Source organism: Microtus oregoni, unplaced genomic scaffold (genome assembly GCF_018167655.1).
Source record: "Microtus oregoni isolate MIOR12 unplaced genomic scaffold, Mior012 000020F_ref0000438, whole genome shotgun sequence".
NCBI lineage: Eukaryota > Metazoa > Chordata > Mammalia > Rodentia > Cricetidae > Microtus > Microtus oregoni.
The window spans coordinates 3,020,350-3,046,966 of record NW_024543079.1 but is presented as its reverse complement, the minus strand read 5'-3'; the positions used below and the strand labels follow the sequence as shown (position 1 = coordinate 3,046,966).

General features: G+C 48.1%; 1 protein-coding gene, 1 long non-coding RNA gene and 3 other non-coding genes across 6 annotated transcripts in view; 4 read left to right on the top strand and 1 right to left on the bottom strand.

The window, feature by feature from the left end:
- The window catches only part of Znfx1 (zinc finger NFX1-type containing 1), a 32,307-nt gene extending 20,752 nt beyond the window's left edge, over positions 1-11,555 (bottom strand). Inside the window, exons 1-3 of the mRNA XM_041670218.1 lie at positions 11,199-11,555; positions 8,722-8,827; positions 3,477-5,282 (exon numbers count right to left, since the gene is read on the bottom strand). Coding sequence (XP_041526152.1) covers positions 3,477-5,282; positions 8,722-8,782 — 1,867 coding nt within the window. The 5' untranslated portion in view covers positions 8,783-8,827; positions 11,199-11,555. The remainder of the gene's footprint in view (positions 1-3,476; positions 5,283-8,721; positions 8,828-11,198) is intronic.
- Positions 10,156-14,262, top strand: LOC121460078. 2 transcript variants are annotated; one of them, XR_005976034.1, is made up of 5 exons: positions 10,156-10,299; positions 12,237-12,349; positions 13,403-13,461; positions 13,707-13,769; positions 14,071-14,262. It is a non-coding gene; the product is annotated as an uncharacterized LOC121460078 (long non-coding RNA). The 2 variants fall into 2 exon arrangements; XR_005976033.1 differs by lacking the exon at positions 10,156-10,299 and adding an exon at positions 11,495-11,901.
- LOC121460593 lies at positions 12,079-12,170 on the top strand. The gene has a single exon (XR_005976083.1). It is a non-coding gene; the product is annotated as a small nucleolar SNORD12/SNORD106 (small nucleolar RNA).
- LOC121460594 lies at positions 13,243-13,330 on the top strand. The gene has a single exon (XR_005976084.1). It is a non-coding gene; the product is annotated as a small nucleolar SNORD12/SNORD106 (small nucleolar RNA).
- LOC121460592 lies at positions 13,543-13,631 on the top strand. Its single transcript, XR_005976082.1, has one exon. It is a non-coding gene; the product is annotated as a small nucleolar SNORD12/SNORD106 (small nucleolar RNA).
- Positions 14,263-26,617: the final 12,355 nt, after the last annotated feature.

Sequence of the window (26,617 nt, the reverse complement as noted above, 5' to 3'; positions counted from 1 at the left end):
TTGTCCTGGCACTCGCTCCCTCGACAGGCGGGCTCTTCTTTCTAAGACAGTGTCCTGCTCATGGTCTAAGCTGGATGAGAATTGACCACATAGCCAGGCTCACACCTCAAGCTCTAGGCAACGCTCACCTCAGCCTTCTCAGTGCAGAGGTTTACAGTTCTTGACATGCATCTTTTTTTTTTATATTTATTTATTTATTGTGTATACAATATTCTGTCTGTGTGTGTGTCTGCAAGCCAGAAGAGGGCACCAGACCTCATTACAGATGGTTGTGAGCCACCATGTGGTTGCCGGGAATTGAACTCAGGACCTTTGGAAGAGCAGGCAATGCTCTTAACCACTGAGCCATCTCTCCAGCCCGAGGTTTACAGTTCTTAGTCACTACTAATGTCATGGCTTTAATCATTTCTCTTCCCCCACACCCTTTTTTTTTAATTAATTAATTAATTTATTTATTTATTATGTATACAATATTCTGTCTGTGTGTATGCCTGCAGGCCAGAAGAGGGCACCAGATCCCATTACAGATGGTTGTGAGTCACCATGTGGTTGCTGGGAATTGAACTCAGGACCTCTAGGAAGAGAAGCAATGCTCTTAACCTCTGAGCCATCTCTCCAGCCCCCCCCCACCCCTTTTTAAGACAGGGTTTCAGGCCAAGCAGTGGTGGCACACACCTTTAATCCCAGCACTCAGGAGGCAGAGGCAGGCAGAGCTCTGATTTTGGGGACAGCCTGCTCTACAGAGCGAGTTTCAGGAAGGCTCCAAAGCTATAGAGAAACCCTGTCTCAAAAGACAAAACAAAACAAAAAACAAACAGACAGGGTCTCATGGTATACAGCCCTGACTGGCCTTAAACTCACAGAGTCACCTGCCTTTGCTTTCCAAGTGCTAGGATTAAAGGCATGTGCCACCTTGCCTAGCTTTTCTTAATTTTTTAAAATTCATTATTAAAGATTTATTTATGTGTGTCTGTGTAGAGACATTATATGAATGTACAGTCGATCTCAGAGGCCAAAAGAAGTAAGTCATTGGATCTTCTGGAACTGGAGTTATAGGCCAGCCTGGTCTATACTGTGAGATCTAAGACAATCAAGGCAATATAGTGAGTTCCTATCTTAAACAACAAAAACCAAAGCTGCCGGGCGGTGGTGGCACACGCCTTTAATCCTAGCACTCGGGAGGCAGAGGCAGACGGATCTCTGTGAGTTCGAGGCCAGCCTGGTTTACAAGAGCTAGTTCCAGCACAGGAACCAAAAGCTACGGAGAAACCCTGTCTCGAAAATCCAAAAAAAAAAAAAACCAAAGCAACAACAACAAAATTAAATTACAAATGTCTATTTTTCTTGATATAGCAACGGCTGTCTCTTCTGCACACACAGAGTGGAACCGTGTCACACAACTCATGATAAGCTGATACAACAGTCTATGAGTACTGTGCTGGAGTCTCCATGAACACAGCTCATACAGTAACAGGAAACATCTCCGTGACAACACGAACAGAGCTGACTACAGGAGAGTGTTACGGCAGGAAAACTGAACCCAAGTGTATGTCTGTGTGAAGACTCATAGGATAGTCCCTGGAAGGATACACAGGAAAATTGTTTATATCATTTGCTTAAGGAAGGGACTGGGGTGGCGGGAGCCAGGGACTTTTAAAAATATGAGCTGCTATTTCTTGAAAGGTAACACTAAAAATTAATAAGCCAGAAAACTTAACATCTCAAACGAACAAAAACCTGATACCATGTAGCTTGGCCTGAAAAGACTGACACCACCCAGAATCCACACTGGAAAGGAAGGACATCACAAATGAGCACCAACACTCCCCTTCCTACATCTGCACATGTTATTCCTTTAGAAAGAGACAGCTCTCTGCTGGGCAGTTACTCCCAGCACTAAGGAGGCAGAGGCAGGCGGATCTCTGTGCTTGAGGCCAATCTGGTCTACAGAGTGAGTTCCACAACAGCCAGGGCTGCACAGAGAAATGCTATCTTTAAAAGCCAAAAAAACAAAGAGAGAGAAAGCTTTCTATTCTGCTTCATGAATTTTTTGTTTTGGGGACGGGATGGAGTTCCAGCTGGCCTGGAACCTTATAGTGACAGGAAAGCCATAAAGTCCTAATCGCCTGTGGAGGCCCACAGAAGTGGATCCGCATCCGTTTCCACCTTGAACTAAAGGTCAGACAGTTCAGACCGTCTGACCTAAGGTGTAGCTACAGGATGTCTTACATAGATACAGTGTGGTTACTTAATGTTTAGGGTATTGAAGAGGTAATTACATTTATTTGTTCTTTGTATCATGGTAAAGGAGCCCTTTACCTCCCTCCCCTTTCAAATTTGGGTAGATAAGGACAGATTATTCACTGGATGCCCTCCCTATTCTATCTCTTGTCTATTTCTTTCTTCAATCCACACTCCCCTGCTCTGGAATGTGTACAGACCCGTGGGGCTGGACCCAACAGACGTCACCTCAACATGGGACAGACCCAACAGTCCTCTCGCTTCTACCTCAAGTAGAATGCTGGGATTGCCAGGCCCACTTCATGAGTTGTTTTTTAAGCAGTCCTGGCTGTCCGGGAACTCACTATGCAGACTAGGTTAACAGAGACTGAACTCACAGAGAGCAACCTGTTTCTGCCTCCTGAGTACTAGGATTAAAGTTGTGAGCTACCACACTTGGCCTCATTTTTTTTTTTTTTTTTTAAATCATGAACTGCCTTTTCTTGATTACTACGTTAAATACCTGCCTCTGCTTCCTTGGCTAGTTCTGAACATGTTTTTGGGAAGTTAATTTAGCAGTCTTTGCATATCCATTAGCATAAATATGCTCAAACAATATTACATACAAGTCAGTGTATACAAGCACAGTCTTATGTTTGTTAAATAAAAAATGTATACACGAACTCAGAAGTACAGATACAGGTCAAACGCATGGCTAAGCATAGCTACTACCCCAGAGCAGGATAGGAGTGTATGTGGGGGTCCTGTGTGAGTGCAGCAGAGAGGAGCCAGGACTCTCCATGTAAGCTACCCAAGTTCAAGTTCCAGTCTCAGGTCTGCTCACCTGTGTGATCTTCAAAACACCTCACAGCTCTTAAGAGGTAGTTTAACCGTTCTTTTACTTAGTTTTTCCACTGCAAGCTGATTTTATTTACCCAGTAGGACCGTTATGACGATGAACTAACATACGTCAAATGGTGCCTGGCACATCATGGTATAATAATCTATTCACTACTACTTAATTTAAAGCAGCATAAAGCCAACAAACTCTCTCTGACCCCAGCAGTCTTCCTGCGATATTGAGATTCTGGTCCATCACTACGCTTGCCTATGGTCTCCACTGGGAGTTACTACGAGTGGCCATGTCATGAACAATATTCATTGCATTTCAGGGGAAATATTTCTAAATGAGGCATTCTAGAAACCTAGAGCGACATTTCCCTTGCCTGATGTTCCAGGCTCTGCGAGCCTCTTACCTGTTCCAGGGGGTCCTTGAATGATAGCCAGCTCCCTTGTGAGAGCAAACTGTAAGGCTTCCATCTGGGAGTCATCCAGCTTCAGTGATTCTTTTGAGGGCCATTGGCCAAAGTCTAAGACATTAACTCTAGAATATCGCAAGACCTCAGCACCCCTCTGACGCTCCCCAATGGCTGAGGGGTTCTCCATTAGTTGGGTGAAATCATATCTGCCACCCATTAGCAAGTATCTTGGCTCCTTTACTTGGGAGTCACACTCCACAATGTTCCTCTGGAAGGGGACATCTTCCTCCTGTATCTCCTGTAGTCCTTCTAGGACATGTCTGTAAGCCTCAAAGTAGGCCGTTGTCTCTACCATGAGGAAGGAGTCTGAGGGATGGACGTCTGCGAGCAGTTGCTGGCTCTGCTCGTTGAAACACAGCTGGACAATCCCTCGGCAGAGATCTTCCTGCTCCCGGTTTGAAACAGTGGCAAAAAGAAACGTCTCAAAGTTGTCCTTGGACATGCACACTAATGACCCATATAGGAGTCGCTTGGAATTCTGCCACCGAACAAACTTCAATGGTTTTGTGTCAAACTGCACTTTGTACACAATGCCTGATGCTGAGCACATAGGGGTGATAATCCTAGCATCAAAGTAGATTCGGATGTCATCGAACTTCCTCTTCCTCAGACACTGGTCCTCAAAGCTTTGTAGAAGCTCCAAAATGCCTTCTCGAAGGGGTCTAACAAAATCCTCTCGCAGGAGGCGGAAGTGAGTGTCTAGGTAGACAGCGGTGCTCTCATATTTCCCAGAAATGATGTTGGGGCGAAGGAAGGGCCTCTCATCCAAGTGCACTTCGTTGTAGGTGGGGTAGATGGGCATGGCCCGGTAGCTCTCAACCTGGCCTTCTGCCTCAGACTGCACTAGAGTATAGGTGTCCACTTTCAAAGTGCCCTCTCGTCTCTTTTCCTGCAGATGTTCAATGATGATCTGCACCTTCTCTAGATTCTTCTCGGTCTCCTCTTCTATGTCAACCCCAGAGGCTCTCAAAGCATTAAGAGAAGCTGGCAGGAGAGAAATGAGCATAGAAGTTTCTTGCACGGAGCTGGCGGGAAAGACACTGACGAGGTCCTGGAGGAGGGAGATGATGTTGCTTAGGTGTTCTGGATACTGGTTTCGAACATCAGGGATGGGCTCAGTGATCATTCCCACCACATAAGCCGGCAGGCAGACTCTGAGGAACTTGGAGTTGTTCAAGATGCCCAGCACATGCAGGATGCTCTGACGGTCTATCTTGGAGCTGCAAGCCTTTCGGAGAACTTGGCAGATCAGCTGAAGGAAGCTGGGTTTCATGGAAGAATAAGAAAGCAGCTCCTTGAGTCCTACACTTGTGGCAAGTGTGATGGCCACTTCAGAGGGCTCTTTCTGCAGGAGACTCTCCAGAAACTTGTAGCCAAGTCTCTTCGTCTGCTGTGGCTGCTCTGCGGGCTTCTGCTGTGGGGTCCGCCACTGCTGGAAGTTGTCGCTGGACCATGGTGGTCTGTGGTTCCTACCCTCCTGGTTGTCATTTCTCCTCCTGGTATCATTCTGGCCTTGTCTCTGGTCTCTAGTTTCATCACTGGTGTGCCCCTCTTGGTTCCTTCTTCCCTGATGTGGGTTCCTGCCCATAGCCCTAAATCTCTCTTCCCTCAGTCTAAAAGGAACAGGAGGGTTGCTGGACCTGGGATGCCTTCCAGCATGGTTGGTTCCGCCTCGGAGTGCACTGGCTGCTGGGTTACTGGTTTGATTTCTAGCTCTTGGTGGTAATTCTCCATCTATAGGGCCTAAACACAATGGGGATGTTGGGTTAAGCACCAAGTCAAGAAGTGAGGAAGTCCAGTAAAACAACAAAGAACATACTTCCATCCTCCAGAACAAACAAGCAGCTCAGATTTTGCTCGGAGAGATTTAGAAAATTTCTTGGCAAGGACTGAGAAATGGGTGGCACAGCAGTTAACAGCACACACTGCTCTTCCCAAGTTCAGTTCCCAGCACCCACACCAGGTGGTACAAAACTACTGTAACTCCAGCTCCATGGGGATTCAATGCCTATGGCTTCTGCAAGCCCCTGCACACAGGTAGTATACATAGTCCAGATAGACAGACAGACTCTGTGTATGCTGAGCTAAAAAATAGTTAAGTCTTTGCTGTTGTTTTCTGAGACAGGGTCTCATTATTTAGCCCTGGCTGTCCTGGAACTCCCTTTGTAGACCAGGCTGGCCTCGAACTCCCAGAGATCCACCTGCCTCTGCCTCCCAAGTGCTGGGATTAAAGCTGTGTGCCACTCCACCCAGCTAAGTCTTCTTCTTTAAAAGTTTCTTGTCAAATTGCATAATAAATAAAAAACTATAGAGCCAAGTGTTATTCCCAGAGACTAAGGCGGAAGGATCAGGAGTTCAAGGCCAACTTGGACAACCCAGTTTCTTAGAAGCTAGCTTAAGCTACGTGGCAAGACTCTGGTAGGGGGGCTGGGGCTGTGGTGTATCGGCAGTGGTAGTACACTTGCCTTGAAGCCCTGAGTTCTATCCCAATTGCTACAAGAAAAGATGATTACTTTTGCAGTGTAGATTATGAAAACACTGTTTTCCTCAAAGAAACAAGAGAGAAACTGAATGAGCACCTGCTGAGTGCTTGCTACATGTTAGAGAGTAAATGAAATATTTTACTTGGTGTCTCATGCTGAGGCCTAACTTTCCGAGGGTTCTAGTCTTTGGCCAGCAAAAAACAAGTCAGCACACAACAGTCAAAGAGCAGCTTAGCTTGACCACTTCCTCATTGTGGAACCTTGTATAATTTCTAGGTTTCTCAGCATCTGACTGCTTTGGATAAAATGTTTATAAAATGTCAGATAAGGCTGGGCAGTGGTGGCTCACACCTTTAATCCCAGTCCTTGGCAGACACAGGCAGATCTCTGTGAGTTCGAGGCCAGTTTGGTCTACAAAGTAAGCCAGGGTTGTTACACCGAGAAACCATGTCTCAAAAAGCCAAAAAGAAAAAAAAAAATCAGGTAAGTACTGGAGTACTGGCTCAGTAATTAAGAGAACTGGCTGCTCTTCCTAAGGATTTGGGTTTGATTCCCAGTACCTACATGGCCGCTAACAACTGTCTATAACTCTAGTTCCAGGAGATCTGACACCCTCACAATGTATATCAATGCACATAAAATAAATAAATCTTAAAAATAATAAATAAAAGTAATTTAAAAATGTAAAGTAAATATTGCCAATGTATACCTCAATATTTCATGTAGACATAAACATGGGAAATTTATTTGAACACATATTTATAATATATGAACACATATATTATAAAATACTTGGAGCTGTTCTTAGGACTGTCCTATAGCTCCTGTGGCTACTCTACAAGGACAAGTGGAAACAGTGATGGAAACACTACCCGACCTTTGCCAGCACAGGAAATGCAACTTGAATTAAAAAGAGGAAGACAGCACTCCCTCTTCCAAGATGTTTTTTATTTTAATGCCTAACCAACAGACTGTAGAGAAAATGAAGTACGCACATCCAGTTTCCTTATAGGAAAATGAAACTTAAACTTTGATTCAGGAAACTGAAAAGCGAAACTCAGAACTCCGGTTGTGTGTTATCAGCCACTCTTCCCCTCCCCCATCTATTGCTGTTCTCACAAAGGAAGCCAGAGAGGGAGGGTGGTGTCCCACAGTGCCTGGGGCCTGGGAGCCAGCACCCTATGCAGGGGGCTACCTTTGCTAGACAAACTCACAATCCCTCTTTGCTCTAAGGCTGGTTCCAGAGATACTTACTTTAGCAGAGTGGTATGGAATTTACAAAACACTGGCTGTGCAAAATTTCACAGCTAGTTAGGAAAGCTACAAATACATGCAATACTTAAGATGATGGACCATCTCACTATATCAGATGCAGAACACACTTAGCTATTTTTTTGTGGTTTTTTTTTTTTTGTGGTTTTGTTTTTTGATACAGGGTCTCACTGTGTAATCCTGATTAGTCTGGAATTCACTACATAGAATAGACTGGCTTAAAATGCATACATAGAATTTGGTGCCTCTAACTCCCTACTGCTGAGATTAAAGAGATATACCACCATGCCTGGCTAGGTACTTTTTTTTTTCTGAAACAGGGTCTAACCCAAGCTGGCCTTTAAATTTTTTAAAATATATAATTTATATATATATGAATGTTTTGTCCCACATATGTCTATATGTGCATTAATTCTCATAAAATATTAATATTTAGGATATGATTAAAATAAGAAATAAGAGCATTATATTTATTAAGTTGGCATTAAATTAAAAAAAAGTCAAGGTCAGTGAGACATCTTTTTTTTTTTTTTTTTTTTTGTGGTTTTTCGAGACAGGGTTTCTCTGTGGTTTTGGAGCCTGTCTTGGAACTAGCTCTTGTAGACCAGGCTGGTCTCGAACTCACAGAGATCCGCCTGCCTCTGCTGGGATTAAAGGCGTGCGCCACCACCGCTCGGCTCAGTGAGACATCTTAATAGATAAGGGCACTCGCTACCAAGCCTGAAGATCTGAGTTTAGTTCTGAAGACCCACACGGCAGAAGGAAAAACTCTGACTTCCACAGAACGGGCACATATACACATAAACAAACAAATGTCGTAAGTTACTGACTGGTTTGCTTTTAAATTTCCTAATGATGCTATTAGAGATTACAAAGTAGTTTTTAGTGACCCCAAGTTTCTACTGGACAGCCCTGTTGCAAACCAGGGATCATGCTGTTTCCACATGCCATCACTTGTCTCTTCTCACACTCACAGTGCCAGGGACCACCCCCTGTGTGGCAGGGGGTGAGGCAAGCACTCCACCGCAGAGCTGAACCTCTCGACCCGGGTTTTTAAGACAAGGCTTCATTATGGAACTCTGGATGGCCTTGATCTCACTGTTCAGCTGGCCTCAATCCCTCAATGCTTCCATCTGATGGCATGGCAGGCCTCCCATCAGTACCCATTCACGGCTCTCAGAGGTAGGAAGTTTTATAGGTCATTTGTGCTGTAGCTAAGGTCTTGTTTGTTTGTCTGTTTGGTTTGAAGACAGGGTTTCTCTGTAGCCCTGGCTGTCCTGATACTCTGTTGACCAGGCTAGCCTTGAACTCAGAGATTAGCCTATCTCGGTCTCCCATGCCACCTCTGCCTGGTAAGATCCTTATTTGAAAAACACAGGCCATCCCCAGGTGGGCTTTTCCTTTCCACTGGGTAGAACCCTGCTTACCTCTGTGGTTAGCAGGGGGATTCCTGGGCCTGGCTTCCAGATGTGGTCTTCTGTCTTCCATGTCTGAGCCACCAGATCCTTCTACATTCACCTGACTTGAAGTTATCTGTAACAGCACAGGCTGAGAGTTACCAGTGCCCTTCAAACACAGCAAACGCCTAAACACCGTGAAGCCAGCCTTTCTGCCTGTGCATGTTAATGATTTATTAACTAAGAGTAAGTTAGTAAATGCAGATTTTAATCATAGGCACAAACACTCATCCTTGTGGATTCCCAACCATGATATAAACTAAGTTCACAATTTAGGCGATTCCAAGAGATCCAACAGTGCATTCCTGGGCTCTCCCTGTACCTGCTTATGGACAGAGTGTCATCAACTCCCAAACTACTGTTTGGTTTGCCTTCAGCAAAGTTACTTAATCCATTGCTTAGGTTTCGTTTCCTTTCTTACAAAATGATTGCTGGGCAAAAGGAGCCGTGTTTGTCAATTCCAGAGAGTGCACGCCCACCCTTTCATCTCAGCTCCTGGGAGGATCAGAAATTCAAAACCAGCCTCCACTGAATCTGAGTCCCACGTGGACTAGGAGACCCTGCTTCAACAAAGTACTAAAGTACCCACCACCCTACCTGGCATTCTTACGACACAGCAGTCTATAAATTCTTGCTCCCTACAGCTTGGAAACAAGGAAACATTGGTGCTATTTCCTGGGGACCAGTCAGAAGTCAGCAGTTCTCACCCTTCTTCCATCTCGATAATTTCTGACGCTGGGGGAAGAGGAAGCCCCTTCAGGGAACTTCTCAATATAACTCATGCATATCATGTGGGTGCAAGGGGGGGTGGGGTGGCGGTGACTCAGTTCCCAGCAAAAGGATTTTTCAGACTGTCCTCACAGTTTTAAAATATTCATAGTTGGAAACTGTGAATAGATTTGGCATTGTATGAGAGGTAGCTTTTATTCTTATCTGAAAAAGAGTCTCTTTTCTTCCCGCTGGGAATATTTTTGTGGTGTCTTTTCTTCTCAGCTTACCAAACCCTGTTCTCTCACTGCAGGCTCAATGGTTAGTGTCTGTTTTTAATTTTTCTGGGAAGAAAAATTTCTTCTTCTTCATTTTGAAAAACACTAAAATAGAATGCTAGCAGTTTGGGAGTGTAGAAGAAAAGTGCTAGAAAGGGAGGGGCACACAGAAGAGGGGACTGCTTTGTTTAGGGTTTTGAGGGGATCAAGGCAGGGAGGGCAGGAAGAAGATCCGCAATGGTTAAGCTGTTGCCAGGATAGAAATTAGGGAGCGGTAATTATGGGGTAAGATGAGAGAGGTGGAGCCAGAGGTGGCAGCTGGATTGTTTCAAGTCAGAGAAGTCACCACACCACTCATCCCTTAGCGCAAGCTGGAGAGATCTGGGGGCTTCTAGAAGTGGGCAGAGCTTAGGGCCTTCTGCAGATGCTAATGAATGCAAAAGGAATGAAGCCAGAGGCAGCGGATGGCTGTGGCAGAAGTGGGGACAGATAGGGATGAGAAACGGAGGTGGTGAGATCACCAGGATGGGGACTGTGGGGATGCGGTGGAGAGCTACTGCTGGTGAGTTCACGGGATGCTCAAGAAGTCTCCTAGGGGTGCCTGGGTGCTGAGATGAAGGGGCACTGGGGGGAGCAGGGTGGTGACCGGTGAGCTGAAGGGGGGGAGGGTGGCAATGGCAGTGGCTGGGACTCAGCAGGTGATGATGGGTGCTGGGGGAGGAGATAGAAACTCTTACAGAGCAGGGATTTAGGAGTAATGGGGCTGCTGATAACTGGTAACAATACTGAGGATTGAGGGGGATGGTGAAGCTAAGGAGGGGGAGCAGGACTCTTGGGGTGGTGAAGACAGTGGGAAAAAATTCTAGATGCTGAGGGTGCAATGAGAAAAAAGGACAGGTAATCCAGGGATGACGGAGAATTTAGGGAGCAGTCAGGGACTCCCGGGCTATAGGAGAACTGAGGGGGCAGTCTGGGACTCCCGGGCTATAGGAGAACTGAGGGGCAGTGAGGGACTCCGGGCTATTAGGAGAACTCAGGAAACAAACAGGACTCCGGGGGTTGTAGAGGAACTGAGGAAGCAGACAGGGACTTCAGGAGCTATAGGGGAACTGAGGGAGCAGACAAGGACTCCGGGGGTGATTGGGCGCTGAAGGAAGGGGACAGGGACTCTGGGGACTTAGAGGAACTTAGGGAAGGCGGCAGAGACTCCAGGGGCTATAGGGGAAGCGAGGCCAGCAGGGACCCTGGCGGGACTGTAGGGAGAATAGGGGGAAGGGGACAGGGACTCTCTGAGCTAAAAGGAAACTGAGGGAAGGGGACAAAAATTCCGGGGGTAATGGGGACGCTGAGCAGGGCAGTCAGGGACTTCAGGGCTAACCTGACACCGGCCCGAGGCAGAGTCGGGCACTGGTGATCGCGGCGCCGCAGGAGCAGGTGCGGGATGGGGCGGAGGCCACTCACCGGCTCTGGCGCGTCCTCCACCGGGGTAGCACTCAGCTCCGGGCCCTGGCAGGTCGCGGCCCCGCCCGATGCCGCGCACTTTCGGTTTCCAGTCCCCGCAGCCCCTGGGCGGGGCGAGGAGCTGGGTGGGCGGCCCGGAGGAGGAGGTGGAGGCCGCGCAGGACGAGGAGGCGGTGCCGCCGGCGCCAGCGAGAGGCCGGGCCGAGCTCGGCGGTGCCCCCGCCCTTGGGGCGGGCGGAAGGGCGGTGTCGCCTCAGCCCCCGCGGCGGCGGCTGGACTGGCGGCTGCCGTGGGCGCCGCAGACGGGAGGGCGCGGCGGGAGGCGGGCTGACTGCGCCCCGGGCGGCCGCAGGTCTCGGCTGGCCCCGGAGCAAGGGGGACGCGGCGGGCGGCTCGTGCGTGCCAAGCACGACATGTCGGGGAGGCTGAGCAGCCCCGGAGGCCCAGTGAGCATGGGGAGGGGCTAGACGAGGGAGGAACAACCATTAGCGAGCTGGGGGCCGGGCAGCTCGGGACTCTATTTCCCAGAGGGCGTAGCGGCCGCGACCGGAAGCGGCGCGCCTGAGGCCCAGTGCGCAGGCGCATGCTTTGCTTTGGTCTATATAAGGAAGGTCGGCTCTCATGCTCGTTCTTTCGTCCCTGAGATACTTCTTTCGCAGTGTTGTGCGTCATGTCTCGTCCTTGTTGGAGTAATGTTCAGATGGTGAGTTGAGGCCCCACGGTACAATTTTCTGTTAATCTTTTGCCAAGTTTATGCTGTGGTTGCTGTAATTGGTCATAATCTCACGGTGTGACCTGTCTAGCGCCAGCCCCAGCTTGACCTTTGGGGAAGTGATTTAGATGGAAAAGACGCCTTCTGGTTGGGCCTGAAAAGCACTTGGCTGGTGTAAATGATGACTTCACTTTTTTCCCCGTCATATCGACAATGCTGATTTCTTAAACATTTTTGCCAGTTAATCCTGATACGCCAGCCCCAAAGGCCTTAGTCGGCTTTGTTCAGACCGAGGCAAAATGGCGATTGACGCCTTTGTTTTGCAGGTTGGCATGGTTAAGCGGTGCAGAACAGGGGTTGGAGGGAGAGGAGACGTCACCTTTGGGCCTCCAGGGAGATGAGACTCCGTCTATGATCTTCGACTTCATAATTTCTTAAGGTGCGATTTGTCTTATGGTTTAATGTATGAAACACGTGCTTTTAAGAGCCTTTTTTTGGGCTGTGATACGGAATTCAAACGCAAGATTCAATGCTGGGAGTAATAGGTTTGGCCAGAGGGGATGGGCACGTGTCTTGCCTCTGAACTTTTCCTACTGGTAAATCCTAATGAATGGATAGATTTAAGAGAAACTTGTAGAATGCCTGTTTTCAATTTACATTCCTTCTATACCTCCATTTCTAGGGGATGTAACCTGTGCGTGCAGATCCCTGCCCTAGTTGGTTTATCTTTTGGTGGCTTGAGTCAAATGAGAGATGCCTAAGGAAAGGGAATCTCGGTTGAGAGAGAATGATCCCGTGAAATTGGTCTGTAGGCAGGCCTGTGGCACATTTTCTTTGTATTGAGATTTTCTAAGAATGTTATAGCTTGAGTTCACGTGCCTGTAATTTCAATGGAGCATTTTTCAAAGTGGTGTGATCGTAATTCTCACCCAATCTGTTTAGGTCGAATTTGTGCTCTGGGACAAGTGTCCTAGCATATGCTAAGTCACGGCACTGAGGAGGGAAGTAGGTCCAGGCCGATGACCAGCTTGAGGCCACTGCTGTCTGCCTTAGTGGGACAACACAGTGAACAGTGTACGGGTCGAGTCAGTTGTGCACTTAGGGTTAGTTAGGGTTATTGCTGCACTCGATGGCCCTTGAGCGTGTTACCCACCGGTACTGGGGAACAGCCAGCTTTCCTGAGGGACGTTCTCGTGTAGGTGAAAGATTCCTGGACAATGGAATGGAGAAGGACATTTCAGAAATTACAAACGTTGCATTTGCAACTGTCACTTGTAAGCGGGATCCTGTCCTACTGACTACCCACACGTGCAGGACTAGGCTCAGGGGTTTCCAGGCATGTGTGATGACAGAACTTTTTTCCCCATCAGATCGACCATGTTGATCACATCTTCTAAGCCAGTTTGCCTGACATGCCTGTATGAGCAGTGCCTGCTGCTGCTGCATCTCGTGGTCCAGGCAGCTGATGTGTTTTACCTGCATTTTGTCTCAGGTTTGCTGGTGGCTGGTAGGCATTGGATGGAGGATGAATTCTGGAGTGGGAAAGGACTGGTAAGTGGTTTACCCCTCCCCTGGGCATAGAAGCTCTAAGTCGTCTTTCAGTTCAGAGTTGTTTCTGTTGACATAAATTTGGCTGATGCAGCTGATGACATAACTTTTTTCCCCGTCAGATCGACCCTGTTGATCTCAAACTAATAGCCAGTTTTGTCTGATGCATTGGCCCTGGAAATAATTTCTTGTTTTGGCCTTGAGCTGTTTCGTTTATGATAATGGCTTCATCTATATACTTTATACAGGCCTGAGGTTGCCATGGATGCCAGTGTGTTCTGATCTTCCTTAATTTCAATGTCCTGAAACAGGTGAGATATCGCTTTTAATGGTTTTGAACCAATTCTGGAGATTTTAATAGGTGTGTGAACTCTTTTTGGACATCTTGATGTTCTGGATGCTGTTGAGGTTCCCAGTGGAGTTTTTCTTTGGCCTTTTGAGCTCGCATTAAGGGTGCATTCCATTCATTTGAACACCATGTTTGAAGGGGGGGTGTTTCAACAGAAATTTTGCCCCTGGTGTCTGATCTTAAATCAAAAAATGCGGGCTTCAAGCAGATGCAGTTCATATCAGGCAAGACTATCAACCTTTTGTTTTCTGTTTTCTTTTTAGGTACTTCTAGAAAACAGATCAGCAGTTTCCGGCTGGCCCAGTCCCATAAGGATTTTATACATTTGGTCCCAAGGGCTGTGTGTGACCCGAAAAGGACTTAATTTTTTAGGCTGGGATGTGGCGTGGTATGCACTGCTATTGAAAATACTGAATTGTACAGACCTATCTGTAGAAATAAAATCTGACCGGGTATCTGTTTGCATTTATTTGCTTCTGGGTGGGACCAGCAGCTGCTTCCTGTGAATATAACTTCAGTGTCAACCAAGTGGGACAGTACCCTGGAGTTAGGCCTATTAGTGGCCACCCTAATGCCAACTTTATTGGCGGTCAGCCTGGTTGTGGGTAACCTTTCGCAATGGCCTGGAGTGGGCTGAGTCCACTCCTAGTCATTGGTGATTTCACCTTGATTTGCCAGGGTGGCTTTTCATGTCAGCCCCATGCTTATTTCCAGGGTTCACTTTCATAGTGTCTTGCCCTCTTGTGCCCTAAGTGGGTTCTGCTTTCGGAGCTCTGCCGCATCCCCTTTTCTGCGTAGAATCCAACATTTCTCAGTTTGCTGTCCCTTTAATGTATCCGAGCATCTCAAGTTGCTTTCCAGGGTCATTCTGTGGTGCTTAGTAAAGAAAACCATGATTCCCTTTACAGCCATCAAACAGCTTTTGGGATCTCAGGACACTTCAGTTCACAGTGCTAAATCTAGACACCCTATGCTCCCAGTCCCAGGAAAGCTTCCTGTGAGCCAGGCTGATCTCTGAATTTCAGAAGACAGCCCTAGTTGATACTGAAATCTGTTTTGTGGAGTCCAAGGATCACACTTTGGCCGTTGTGTACATGTTTTGCCTGTGTGTGTGTGCCACTTAGCATAGTACTGCTAAGTACTGGGGCTAAGGTGCTGCCCCGGGGACTAATTTTTAACTGGTATCTTTTAAAATTAGAAGTGAGTATATTTTAGACAAATGGTGTTTCTGAAAATAAACCTGAGAGCAACTTTGGAGCTGAGTGGGCCATAGGCTTTTACAGGTGCAGCTGCCCTGTGAATTGGTTAGTGCAGCCCAGTTTTTCCCGATTTACATAATGACCACCATGCTGCTTTTTTAAAAAAGTTATCCGCCAGGCTCCATACCAGTGACTTGGTGACCTGGCAGAGTCCAGCTCCAGCTGGGGTTCTTGTGTCCAGGATAAAGAATGAAGAGTCTGGCCACCAGCTGGTCAGTCTTTCAAGGTGACCTCGTGCCATCTTCATGCCAGTTCTAGTGCATCCAAATGTGGGCAGTCATTTCTTAGTCGTTTTCCAAGAATCATTAACATTCATCTTAGTTTCTCTTGCCCACTTCCTCCGCATCATTGGCCTTTACTCCATATCAGGATTCAAGCTAAACGTTTATGTCTGGCTAGATATAGCTGGTTGCAAGCTTGTAGTTAAAAAGTAAGAGTTAAGCTCTGATTAGTTCTCACTGTGAAATCAGTATATTGTGCCTAGGATAATGCTTTTGTAAGTAGATTACAGTTATTTTTTACAGGTTCTGAAAATAGTAATGGTTAATACCTTTGACTGTTAACTAAATTTCTATACCTGGCAGTTTCTGCGTGAGCTTTCAAGGGAAGTGGGAGTTAATTCCTTTATTGATATATTGGGGGGATTAAGTGTTCTTCATGTTCTGGTGCCAGATATGTCTGACCTTTTATGGTCATATCTTTTCCTTACTTGTTTATGAGTTTTTGATGGCATCTTTTAAGATACTTCCCAAGTTCTTTGGGAGTATCACTTTTTGGAACTGGAATAAGCAATAATGAGAAACCAGTTTCAGTAACAGACCAGAGGAATTTTTAATTTTTCCGTAAAGACTTGTAAGCTCAGTAAGTAAGCTCAGGTATAATCATGACTAACCAGCAAAACTAAGAATTACCATAAGAATAACACAGAAGGGGGCTGGAGAGATGGCTCAGTGGTTAAGAGCATTGCCTGCTCTTCCAAAGGTCCTGAGTTCAATTTCCAGCAACCACATGGTGGCTCACAACCATCTGTAATGAGGTCTGGTGCCCTCTTCTGGCCTGCAGGCATACACACAGACTATTGTATACATAACATAAATAAATATTTAAAAATAACACTGAAGCCTGAAGCTCCATGAGTTCTCTAGCACATGAGTTTGCAGTGTTGCTTCCATTAGTCCCTGCCAAATGGATGGGTTTCTCCAGAGGGCCTTGCCCTCTAAAGAGCTCCATTTGCAAAACATTTATACACCGTTCCCAGGGGTGACAGCATGACTTCTGCTAATGACCCACCTTAGCTTTATGGATGAGGGAAGAGTTCTGTGTCTGGGGCAGGACACCTCTCCCCTCCCTCTCAGGAACATAACAAGGACAACTCACCCTGTGCCTTTTTGGGTTCCTAACTAGAGCTTCAGAGGGAGTGAGAGGGGTCAACCCTAGGCTCTGCCTGCCTCAAGCTACTCTACCTGCCCCCCTGGGAATAAAGGCAGAAGCCACAACACCTGGTTTTTCTTTTTTTAGGATTTTGTGGAGGCTGCAGAGATGGCTCAGATTAAGAGCACTTAATAAGAGCCTTTCCTGAGGTCATGAGTTCAATTCCCAGCAACAATGTGGTGGCTCACAATCATGAGATCTGGTGCCCTCTTTGGCGTGCAGGCATACATGTAGCCAGAACACTACAATAACATCTTAAAAAGATTTTCTTTTTCTTTTGGGGTGTGTGGGGAGCTTGTTTCAAGACAGGGTTTCTCTACGCCAGGCTGTCCTGGAACTCTGAAGAGATTGCCTGCCTCTGGAGTGCTGGTATTAAAGGCGTGCACTACCAACCTCGCCTGATGTTTTTTGTTTTTGTTTTTTTATAAATTGTATGTATATATGTAGGTATGCTCACATGAGTGCAGCTGCCCACAGTTGCTGTTGGAGCCCCTAGAACTGGAGTAACGGGTGGTTGTGAACTGTCTAATGTGGATGCTGGGAATAGACTCAGGTCTGCCAGAGGAGTGCACACTCTTAACCACTGGGCTACTTTCATGGCCCCTATGATTCTCCTGTGGGACTCTGGTCATTTCCCATGTGGCCCCTGCAGATACAGGGGTCCCTTGCTGTTTCCAGTTGCAAGCTTTGTACTGGCCCCGTGTCTTTCTGGAATTCTCTTCCGTGGGGCCATTCACTGTTTATAAACCTTAGAGGTAGGCAGGCATAAGATTAAAAACCCAGACTCAAATAGCTTCTGCCTGCTGCTTCCTGAGGCAACTTGCTGGTTGCTCCTGCCTGTTCTCTATCTCCATCCTGATTTTTAATGCTTCCCCACAATGCAGGGAGTGTTGCCTGGAACTAGTTCTGTAGGTGTAGATCAGGCTGGCTTCAAACTCACAGAGATCCACCTGCCTCCTGAGTACCAGGGTTGAATGCATGCACCACCCAGGCCCAAGACTTTTTTTTTGGTTTTTCAAGACAGGGTTTCTCTGGTTTTGGAGCCTGTCCTGGAACTAGCTCTTGTAGACCAGGCTGGTCTCGAACTCACAGATATCCGCCTGCCTCTGCCTCCCGAGTGCTGGGATTAAAGGCATGCGCCACCATTGCCCAGCCGGCCCAAGACATTTTTAAAAAATAATTTTTTTATTTCATGTGCATTCATGTTTTGCCTGCCTGTGCATGTGTGTGCAGGTGTTAGATCTGAAACTGGAGTTACAGGCATATGAGCTACCATGTAGGCGCTGGGAATGGAGCTGGGGTCCTCTAGGAAGAGCAGCCTTAACCACTAAGCCTTCTCTCCAGTCCCAAGCCCAAGGCATTTTTGACAGATACCCAGTATGTTTCATTTGCTGGAGAACTTTTCTCAGGCCTATCTTCCAGGGTGCTGACCCGCCCCACTTTCGTGCTCTGCCTAGGAGGAGTGCTGAGCTGGAATGTCAGCGTCACAGAGAAAGGGAAGCATCAGGCTTTACCCTGAACTGCACCATTCACAGGCGGAGCCAGGCCAACACGTGGCAGGAACAGCCGGCGTTGCATCCTGGGTTGCACAGTGCAGCCAAACAGTTGAGGAAAGGTCCCTTGTGCCTGACACTCCTCTTTTTTTTCTTTGAGTACACTTGGTTACACAGAAAGTCAGGATACTTTATTGTCCTCTGAGTTAAAAAAAAAAAAAAAACCAATAGCTTGTTTGTCTTTTTTTGTTTCGTTTTTGAGATATGGTCTCCCATAGCCCAGGCTGACCCCCAGCTCACTAGGTTGTACTAAGGATGACCTTGACCTTCTGAGTCTTCTGCTTCTACTTTCCAAGTGCTGGGATTGCAGGCCTCTGTCCCCACACCTGACTTCTGTGGTGCTGGAGAACCCGGCACTTCCTGTCTACTAAGCAAGCACCAACTGAACCTGATTCCTCACCTTGCTGCTGCATTCCTAACATCCTGGGGTGGGGTGGGTGTCACGCTGTCTGCACAACAAGGGTCAAACTAGGTTACCCTTGAGGTTTGTGTGGGCTGGTGGGAGGCCATTCCCTTAAAAGGCTCTTGGTGCTATTAGTGAGGGCAGAGAGAGCAGTTACTGACTGAAGTAGGTTCCTCCCTCAGCCGCCAGGGAGCTAAGATTTAGGACAAGGGTAGGAGAAACCAAAGAGCACAGGTGGCCCACACTCCAACAGAAGCTCCATCTGTCCTCAGCTCCACGACACACTGGAGAGGACTGTTTACCTGAGCCTTGGACCTCAGCTTGTTCTGAAGTCATCCGGGAGCCACGTCTCAGAGCAGTCAGGCATGCATCCAGAGATGTCCACTCCTCTGCCCACGGACGTGGATAGAGACAGACCCAGCAGGTTAATTACCCAGATGGAAGCTGACAGGGGATGCCCTGCTGGGCAGAGATCAACAGCTCTATTCCTTTCTCGGCAAGCATCCAGGTTGGCCTGGAGTACAGAGCCAAGGTAGCTATCGGGAAGCCCTTGTTCTGAGGGTGCACATTTGCCATGATCTCAAGATGAAAAATCACTTCTGGAGACCACTGGCTCCAGTCCAGGAGGGGATTTTGTTTGGCAGGATGACCTGGTCAGGTTGCCGATGTGGCAGGCTTCCTGAGCATTGGACTGAAGCCTGGGGACAGAAACTGTATACACACTTAAGTGGAACGTGCTTGTTGGGCCTGTGAGGCCATTCAGTGGTTAAGAGCTGCAGCTGGCCAAGCCTGCAAACCTGAATTCAATCCTCAGGGCCCACGTGGTGGAAGGATGCCTCAATCTCCCATGAGTTATCGGCATGTTTGCTGTGCATCACCTCAGATACATAATGCAGTGTGCTGGGCGGTGGTGGCGCACGCTTTTAATCCCAGCACTCGGGAGGCAGAGGCCAGCCTGATCTACCAGAGCTAGTTCCAGGACAGGCTCCAAAGCTACAGAGAAACCCTGTCTCGAAAAACCAAAACAAACAAACAATCAACAACAAAAATAAATAATGCAATTTAACAATGGAAGAAAAGGTTGTTGTAGACCTCATCCACCCCATAATGCATTTAAATCATATTCACCCTCCCTACCTGTATCCCCACTTGCCCCTCCCACTAACCCCTTTCCCCGTCTAAATGGCTCCATCATCTACTTTTGCGTCTTTTATGTGTGACCCATTGCGCCACTAGTCTGTTTACAGGAAGGAACATGGGTACCTTGAGAATACTACACCATTGAAGGGATTACTGGCTGTGATGGTTAAATATTGGCAAGCTGACAGGATCTAGGTTCTCCTAGCAGGCAAGCCCCCAGGCATGCCTGTGAGAATTTGTCTAGATCAAGTTGACCTAACCGAAAGACCCATCCCACGGGCAGGGGTCACAGACTGAGTGAAAAAGACAAAGGGAGCAGAACATGTTTTTTTGCTTCCTGACTTCAGAGGCGATGCGACCGGCGCATTCCGCCCCTTGTTGCGAAGATTCTCTGGCCACGGTGGGCTGTACCCTCGAACCGTGGTCCAAAAGTTATTTCTGTCACAACAAAGATACATGTAACTAACACATTGCCGTGATAGATGTTTGGGGATAAGACCCCTACCAAGCTGATGGGAGATGCCCCTCTCTGCTCTCCGTATCTCTTTTCAGGCCTTATCCTAAGCAGCTGTCCCTGTAGTAGCCAGAAAGGCTATAATGGGGACGTCTCAGGGATACACACACACACACCACAAAGGCTATAATGGGGACGTCTCAGGGATACACACACACACACACCACAAAGGCTATAATGGGGACGTCTCAGGGATACACACACACACACACACACACGCTACAAAGGCTATAATGGGGACGTCTCAGGGATACACACACACACGCCACAAAGGCTATAATGGGGACGTCTCAGGGATATACACACACACACACACACACACACACACGCCACAAATCCTTTTCTCCAGTCCCAGAGAATCATTTTCAGGGAGACCCTTAATTGGCGCGCACACACACACACACACACGCCACAAATCCTTTTCTCCAGTCCCAGAGAATCATTTTCAGGGAGACCCTTAATTGGCGCAGGTTCATCCCTGAGCCAATCACCGAGGCCAGGAAGATAGGGAGCCCTGATTGGTCCGCTCTGGCGTCGGGCGTGGCTACTGGATCAGGCACCTTTGGAGGTCCGCCTTTGGGGCTTCATGCAAGAACCAGGAGTCCCCTACCAGTTAACTCTAATAGACAGAGCCCTCAAGAAGTCAACTCTTCCCAGCAACGCGGGCTGTTAGAAGGCACAGAGGGGCAGAATAGGTGGGGCCAGGCAGCTTTGAGCCATGTCTGGAAGAAGCCTATCTGTGCCTTCATGCTGCCCATCGGTACGGCCACCAGGGGGCAGCATCCCCTCGTGGTCACCACTCTCCTCAAGCAAGAGGCTCTTTCCAGCAGGGGGCGCTGCTTATCTCCTTGTTCTCTGGGATAGAGGCGGCCGGACAGGGTCGGGGGCGGGAAGGCAAGAGGTGAGGGGCAGATCCGTCTTACTTCAGATACCTTGGAATGAGGAACTTTGAAATTTCCTTTTTGAGACAGGGTCTCACCTAGCCAAGGTTAGTTTCAACTCACTAGCTGGGCAAGCCTGACTTTGAACTTTGATCCTCCTGCCTTTACTTTATGCATGCTGGGTAAGCACTGGGAGAGTCGTCTTTAACGACTATTGTGGCACTTTTCTATAAATTAGTATCCTTTGCAAAATACAACGGCGAACTTTCAAACCTCCCTTTTCCATTTGACTCTACAGGATGCCCCCCCCCCCTTTTTTTTTTTTTTTTTTTTTTTTTGGTTTTTCGAGACAGGGTTTCTCTGTGGCTTTGGAGCCTGTCCTGGAACTAGCTCTGTAGACCAGGCTGGTCTCGAACTCACAGAGATCCGCCTGCCTCTGCCTCCCGAGTGAGGATGCCCCATTTTTATTTTTATCAGCTGTGTGACTTTCGCTTCTTGGTTTCTTGTAGTCTGGGGTGACACCTGCCTTGCAGGCTTTCCCCACCCCATCCGATGAGGTGATTTGTTCAGCAAATCTTATGGAGTTGGGTGCTGTCTGAGGATTGAACACAGAGGCTAAGAAACGGAGGCTGGGGGATGGCTGTGTTGGTCAAGGGCTTGCTCTGCAAGCAGGGGCAGTTGAGTTTGGGACAAGCAGAAAAGACTTGTGTGTGTGCTGGTGCCTGGTAAGCATGTCACAGGTCTCCCCATTCAGGCCTTTTGAGACCAGGGCTGCTCATTTTGGTTTTATTATTTGAGATTGTGACCTGTGTAACCCAGGCTGGCCTCTAGCTGACTGTTACCAAGTGTGACCTTGAACTCTTGACTTGATCCTTCTGTAACCAGCTCCTGAGTCCTGGGATCACAGGCGTGTGCCACTGTGCTCATATTTAAATATTTATTTTTTTTCTCTCTCTCTCTCTATATATATGTATGTATGTATGTATGTATGCGTGTGTGTGGGTGTATGTATGGTGTTTTACTTGCTTGTATGTCTTTGTACCATGTGTGTGCCTGATGCCCTTGGAGACTAGAAGAGGATGTTGGCTCTCCTGGAGCTGGGTTACAGATTGTTGAACAATCTGTAGGTGTAGGTGCTGGGAATTTAACCCAGTTCATCTGCAAGAGCAGCGAATGCTCTCAACCACTGAGCAATCTCTCCAGTCCACCCCCCTCCCCTAGAACTCAGTATATAGACCAGGCTATGCAGATCTCTGCTTCCCAAGTGCTGGGATTAAAGGCTTGTGCCACCATGCCCAGACAGGCATCTGGTTTTTCTTTTTCTTTCTTTTTTTTTTTTTTGTAGCTTTGGAGCCTGTTCTGGAACTAACTCTTGTTTGTTTGTTTGTTTTTTTTTTAGTTTTTCGAGACAGGGTTTCTCTGTAGCTTTGGAGCCTGTCCTGGAACTAGCTCTTGTAGACCAGGCTAGCCTCGAACTCACAGAGATCCGCCTGCCTCTGCCTCCCGAGTGCTGGGATTAAAGGCATGCGCCACCACCGCCCGGCTGGAACTAACTCTTGTAGACCATGCTGGCCTTGAACTCACAGAGATCACAGAGATCCACCTTCCTCTGCCTCCCAAGTGCTGGGATTAAAGGCATTTGCGCCACCACTGCCCAGCTGAGACAGTTTTACTATGTAGCCCAGGCTAGTCGGATTCTTGATCCTTCTGACTCCATCTTCCCAGTTCTGGGATTCCATGCCCATCTTACCTTTGAAGATGTGGGTGATGTTTACAGGATGTTAGCTAAAACATAAATGAACAAGTGTTTGGGAAGGAGACACACCCCATCCAGACCAAAGCCTGGCCAGCCCTTAGTGGTCTTGCTGTCTCTCCCACCTCTGCACAGAGAAGGCCAGTCTGCCTTCCTAAATCCACGGCTCAGGCTCCTTCACCAATTCCTAAACATTGGGCACAGCGTCATTTGATATAACTGAGATAAAGCAGACCGTGTCCTTGGGCATACTGTTCCTCCTTTTGCTTACATGGAGTTGGCCAGGCGGATCTCTGTGGGGTGTGTGTGTGTGTGTATATGTGCATGTGTGTTAGCTAGCATCTACGTGTGCATGCTTCTGCATGTTCTTGTGAACATGTTGCATGCACAGGTGTGCACACCTGGAGGTCAGAAGACAAATTTCAGGAGTCAGTTTGCTTCTTCCTCTCTGGCTTCTGGGGATCAAACCCAGACCATCAGACATGAGCTGCAAGTCCTTTACTTGCCGAATTACCTTGTCAACCCCAAATAAATTTATTTTAAAAGGAAACTTACATTGCAGGATGAACTGTATACTTTGACTGCAGAACCTAGAAAGGCTGTTGCTATGGTTTGCCTAACATACCATGATTATTGGCTTTTTGTTTTGTTTTTGTTTTTTGAGACATGGTTTCTCAGTTGCTTTGGAGACTGTCCTGAAATTCTCTCTGTAGACCAGGCTGGCCTCAAACTCACAGAGACCCTCCTGCCTCTGTCTCAAAAAACCAACCCCCTCCCCCCCAAAAAAACCCAAGACATTTTCCTGTTCTAAATATCTGAAGTCTTGTGCCTACCAAGTTACATCCCTAGCTCAACAAAATGATCATCTTTAAGAAATTGTCAGATGTATTTTTTTTTCGAGACAGGGTTTCTCTGTAACTTTGGAGCCTGTCCTGGAACTAGCTCTTGTAGACCAGGCTGGCCTCAAATTCACAGAGATCCGCCTGCCTCTGCCTCCAGAGTGCTGGGATTAAAGGTGTGTGCCACCACTGCCCGGTATCAAGATAGCTTTTCACAGGCATGCCCAGAGGCCCACCTCCCACGTGACTGTAGGTGTCACCAAGCTGACAATTGAGATTATCACAAAGGTTGTGCTCAGCAAGTTTGAGGTCAGTTTGGGCTACCTAAGACCCTGCCTCAAAACCAAACAAGGATACCGTTACAAGTACAGCCAGACATTTGGCTTCTCAAGATGCTGAGTATGAAGCCTCCTCTTTGTCCAGCAGAAAGGCAGTGAGTATTGGATTAGATGACCAGGATCTACCAGACGCTGGGGAGGCTTTGGCTCCAGAGGACCACAAAGCCATGAGAGGCTGCAGACAGCAAGAGAGCTCTCTGTTCTTGGGAGTCAGTGGCGTGGTGTCAGCCTCACTGAGGTCTCACGCAGGCACGTACCACACTGCCCACCCAGGAACTAGCACCACCTAGCCCTCCCTGCATACCAACCAACTCTGTAACCACCACTAGAACTACATTAGTCACTGTTGCTGTGAAGAGACACAAGGCAATTTATAAAAGAAAGCATTTGATGGGGGATGGCTTACAGTTTCAGAGGGCGAGTCCACGACCATCATGGCAGGGAGGAGGGCAACACTGGAGCAATAATTGAGAGCTTACATATTATCTGCAGGCAGCAGAGAGGAGAGAAAGAGAGAGAGAGACAGAGACAGGGCCCAGCAGGGGCTTTTGAAATCTCAAAGCCAACTCTGGTTGCAGTGCGCCACGCCCATCGCGCTCTATGCGCTGCCAAACAGTTCATGAACCGGGCAAGGGGCTGGAGATTGAAACACACAGAGACACACAGACAGAGACACGAATCATCCTTGAAACAGGAATGCCCCAAGAATGCCCCCTTTATGGTGTACCAGAGCCGCTTATATAGAGATTCTTAACTGATAGCCACGCCCCAGACACGCACCAGAAACCACTCTCCTGCCATCAGGAACTCCTGAGGATCTCGTGCTCAGAGCAGCTGCAGGCTGTCTCAGAGCAGAGGAAAACAAGTTGTTTACAAGAAATTCAGGATCTGGGGGTTCATAGCTCCCAACATCTAGTGACGTACCTTCCCCAACAAGGTCACACTTCCTAATCCTTCCTAAACATTTTCACCAAACCATCAAATATATGAGTCTTTAGGGGGCTTTTTTTTTTTTTCAAGGCAGTTTCTTCATGTAGCTCCGGCTGTCCTGGAACTCGCTCTGTAGACTAGGCTGGCCTGGAACTCACAGAGATCCGCCTGCTTCCACCTCCAAGTGCTGGGATTAAAGGCGTGTGTCACCACAGCCTGGCTCTTTGGGGGATGTTCTTATTCAAACCACAAGAACACCATTGTGAAACAGCTTCGCTCCCAAAAGAAACCCTGTCCCTGTTGGAATCACCCTCCCTCAGATCTCTGACCTTGTCATTCTTAAATGATAAATCTGCCAATTCCAGCCATTTTGTAAAAGTGGAACCATATGTTGCGCGGTGGCGCACGACTTTAATCCCAGCACTTGGGAAGCAGAGTCAGGCGGAACTCTGTGAGTTCAAGACCAGCCTGGTCTACAGAGTGAGTTCCAGGACAGCCTGGGCTACACAGAAAATCCTGTTTCAAGAAACAAAGAAACCAAACAAATAAACGGAACCATGACATTTGGCCTTTTCTGACTGGCTTCTCTGACTTAGTGAGATGTTTGTGGGGTTCACTCTGGGGCTCACTTACTGCATACTCTGCCCTGGACCTCTGTTGAGCCCCCTCACATCACAGCCCCAGTTCAGGGCCTCTGGTGGGAGTGGGGGGGGGTCAAGGTTCTGTCGGGTCGCCTGAGATGATAGCAAGGGGGCACGTCCAGCTGTCCTTGGCTGGTCAGGAAGGGCTTTGAGTTGCTGCTACTTGATCCTGCCTGAGTCAGGACCCACGGCTGTTCCTGCTCTGGCAGTGAGTCACCACATGGGCATCTCCTCTGCACCTGTGTGCCAGTCTGGGGTCAGGGGCTGGGGCTGGAGGGACAGGACAATGCACCACCAGGGGCCAGCAGTGATGCTAGTCGCATCCTGGTGGTGGCAGAGGTGGCTACCAGCAGCCCTAGGTCTCGTTCCTTCCAGTGGAAAGCGCAGGATGAGGGCAAAAGTGAAAGCCCCAGCGTTATTGCTTCAGCTTTCTGAACCAGTGGGGTAGGGGAAGGAATGTGCTGCTCTGATTGGTTAGGACTGAGCCAGGTGTGTGCCCTTGACACGCAGGAGGGGACAGTTTTGCTTGAACTACACAACCTGAGAGTGGGGAAAGCTGGACTGTGAGTAGGAACTCAGGGTCCTGAAACCAGAGGCGGAGGTGGATGGACAGACAGGTTCCAGGCAATGGAGTCTTTATGGACAGCAGAAGGGCTGCCACCCAATCCGCCCATCACGTGTGTGCACATGATCCGGAGTGCTTCCTTTCCCTGAGCCTCAGTTTCCCCATCAGAACAGAGACAGTTCAGAGCTCTCCTAGCTCTAAACTGGGAAGGTCAAATTACCATGAAAATCCAGCAGCCTGGCAGCCCAGGGTGGCATATCTGAGCTGGGGGCTGGGACTGTGTGGCTTTCAGGGGACACTGGGGATGAGCCTGGGGCCTACAGCTGGCCTCCAGTCTCTGCCCAGCCCACAGGGAACAGCCTGTGATGAGGAAGGAGGTTTCTGAGGAGGGCTTCGCACATCCCTAGCATTCTTTAGCTATAATCGCCTCCAAATGGTATGATCTCATCCCTGAGCAGGAAAGGCTGGGGGGGGGGGTGGACGAGCTGGCTGCCAGCAGCTGACACAGTTTGTGACTAAAACCGCTTCCCTCTGGGAGGCAGGGAGAGATGGCCACGTTCTCG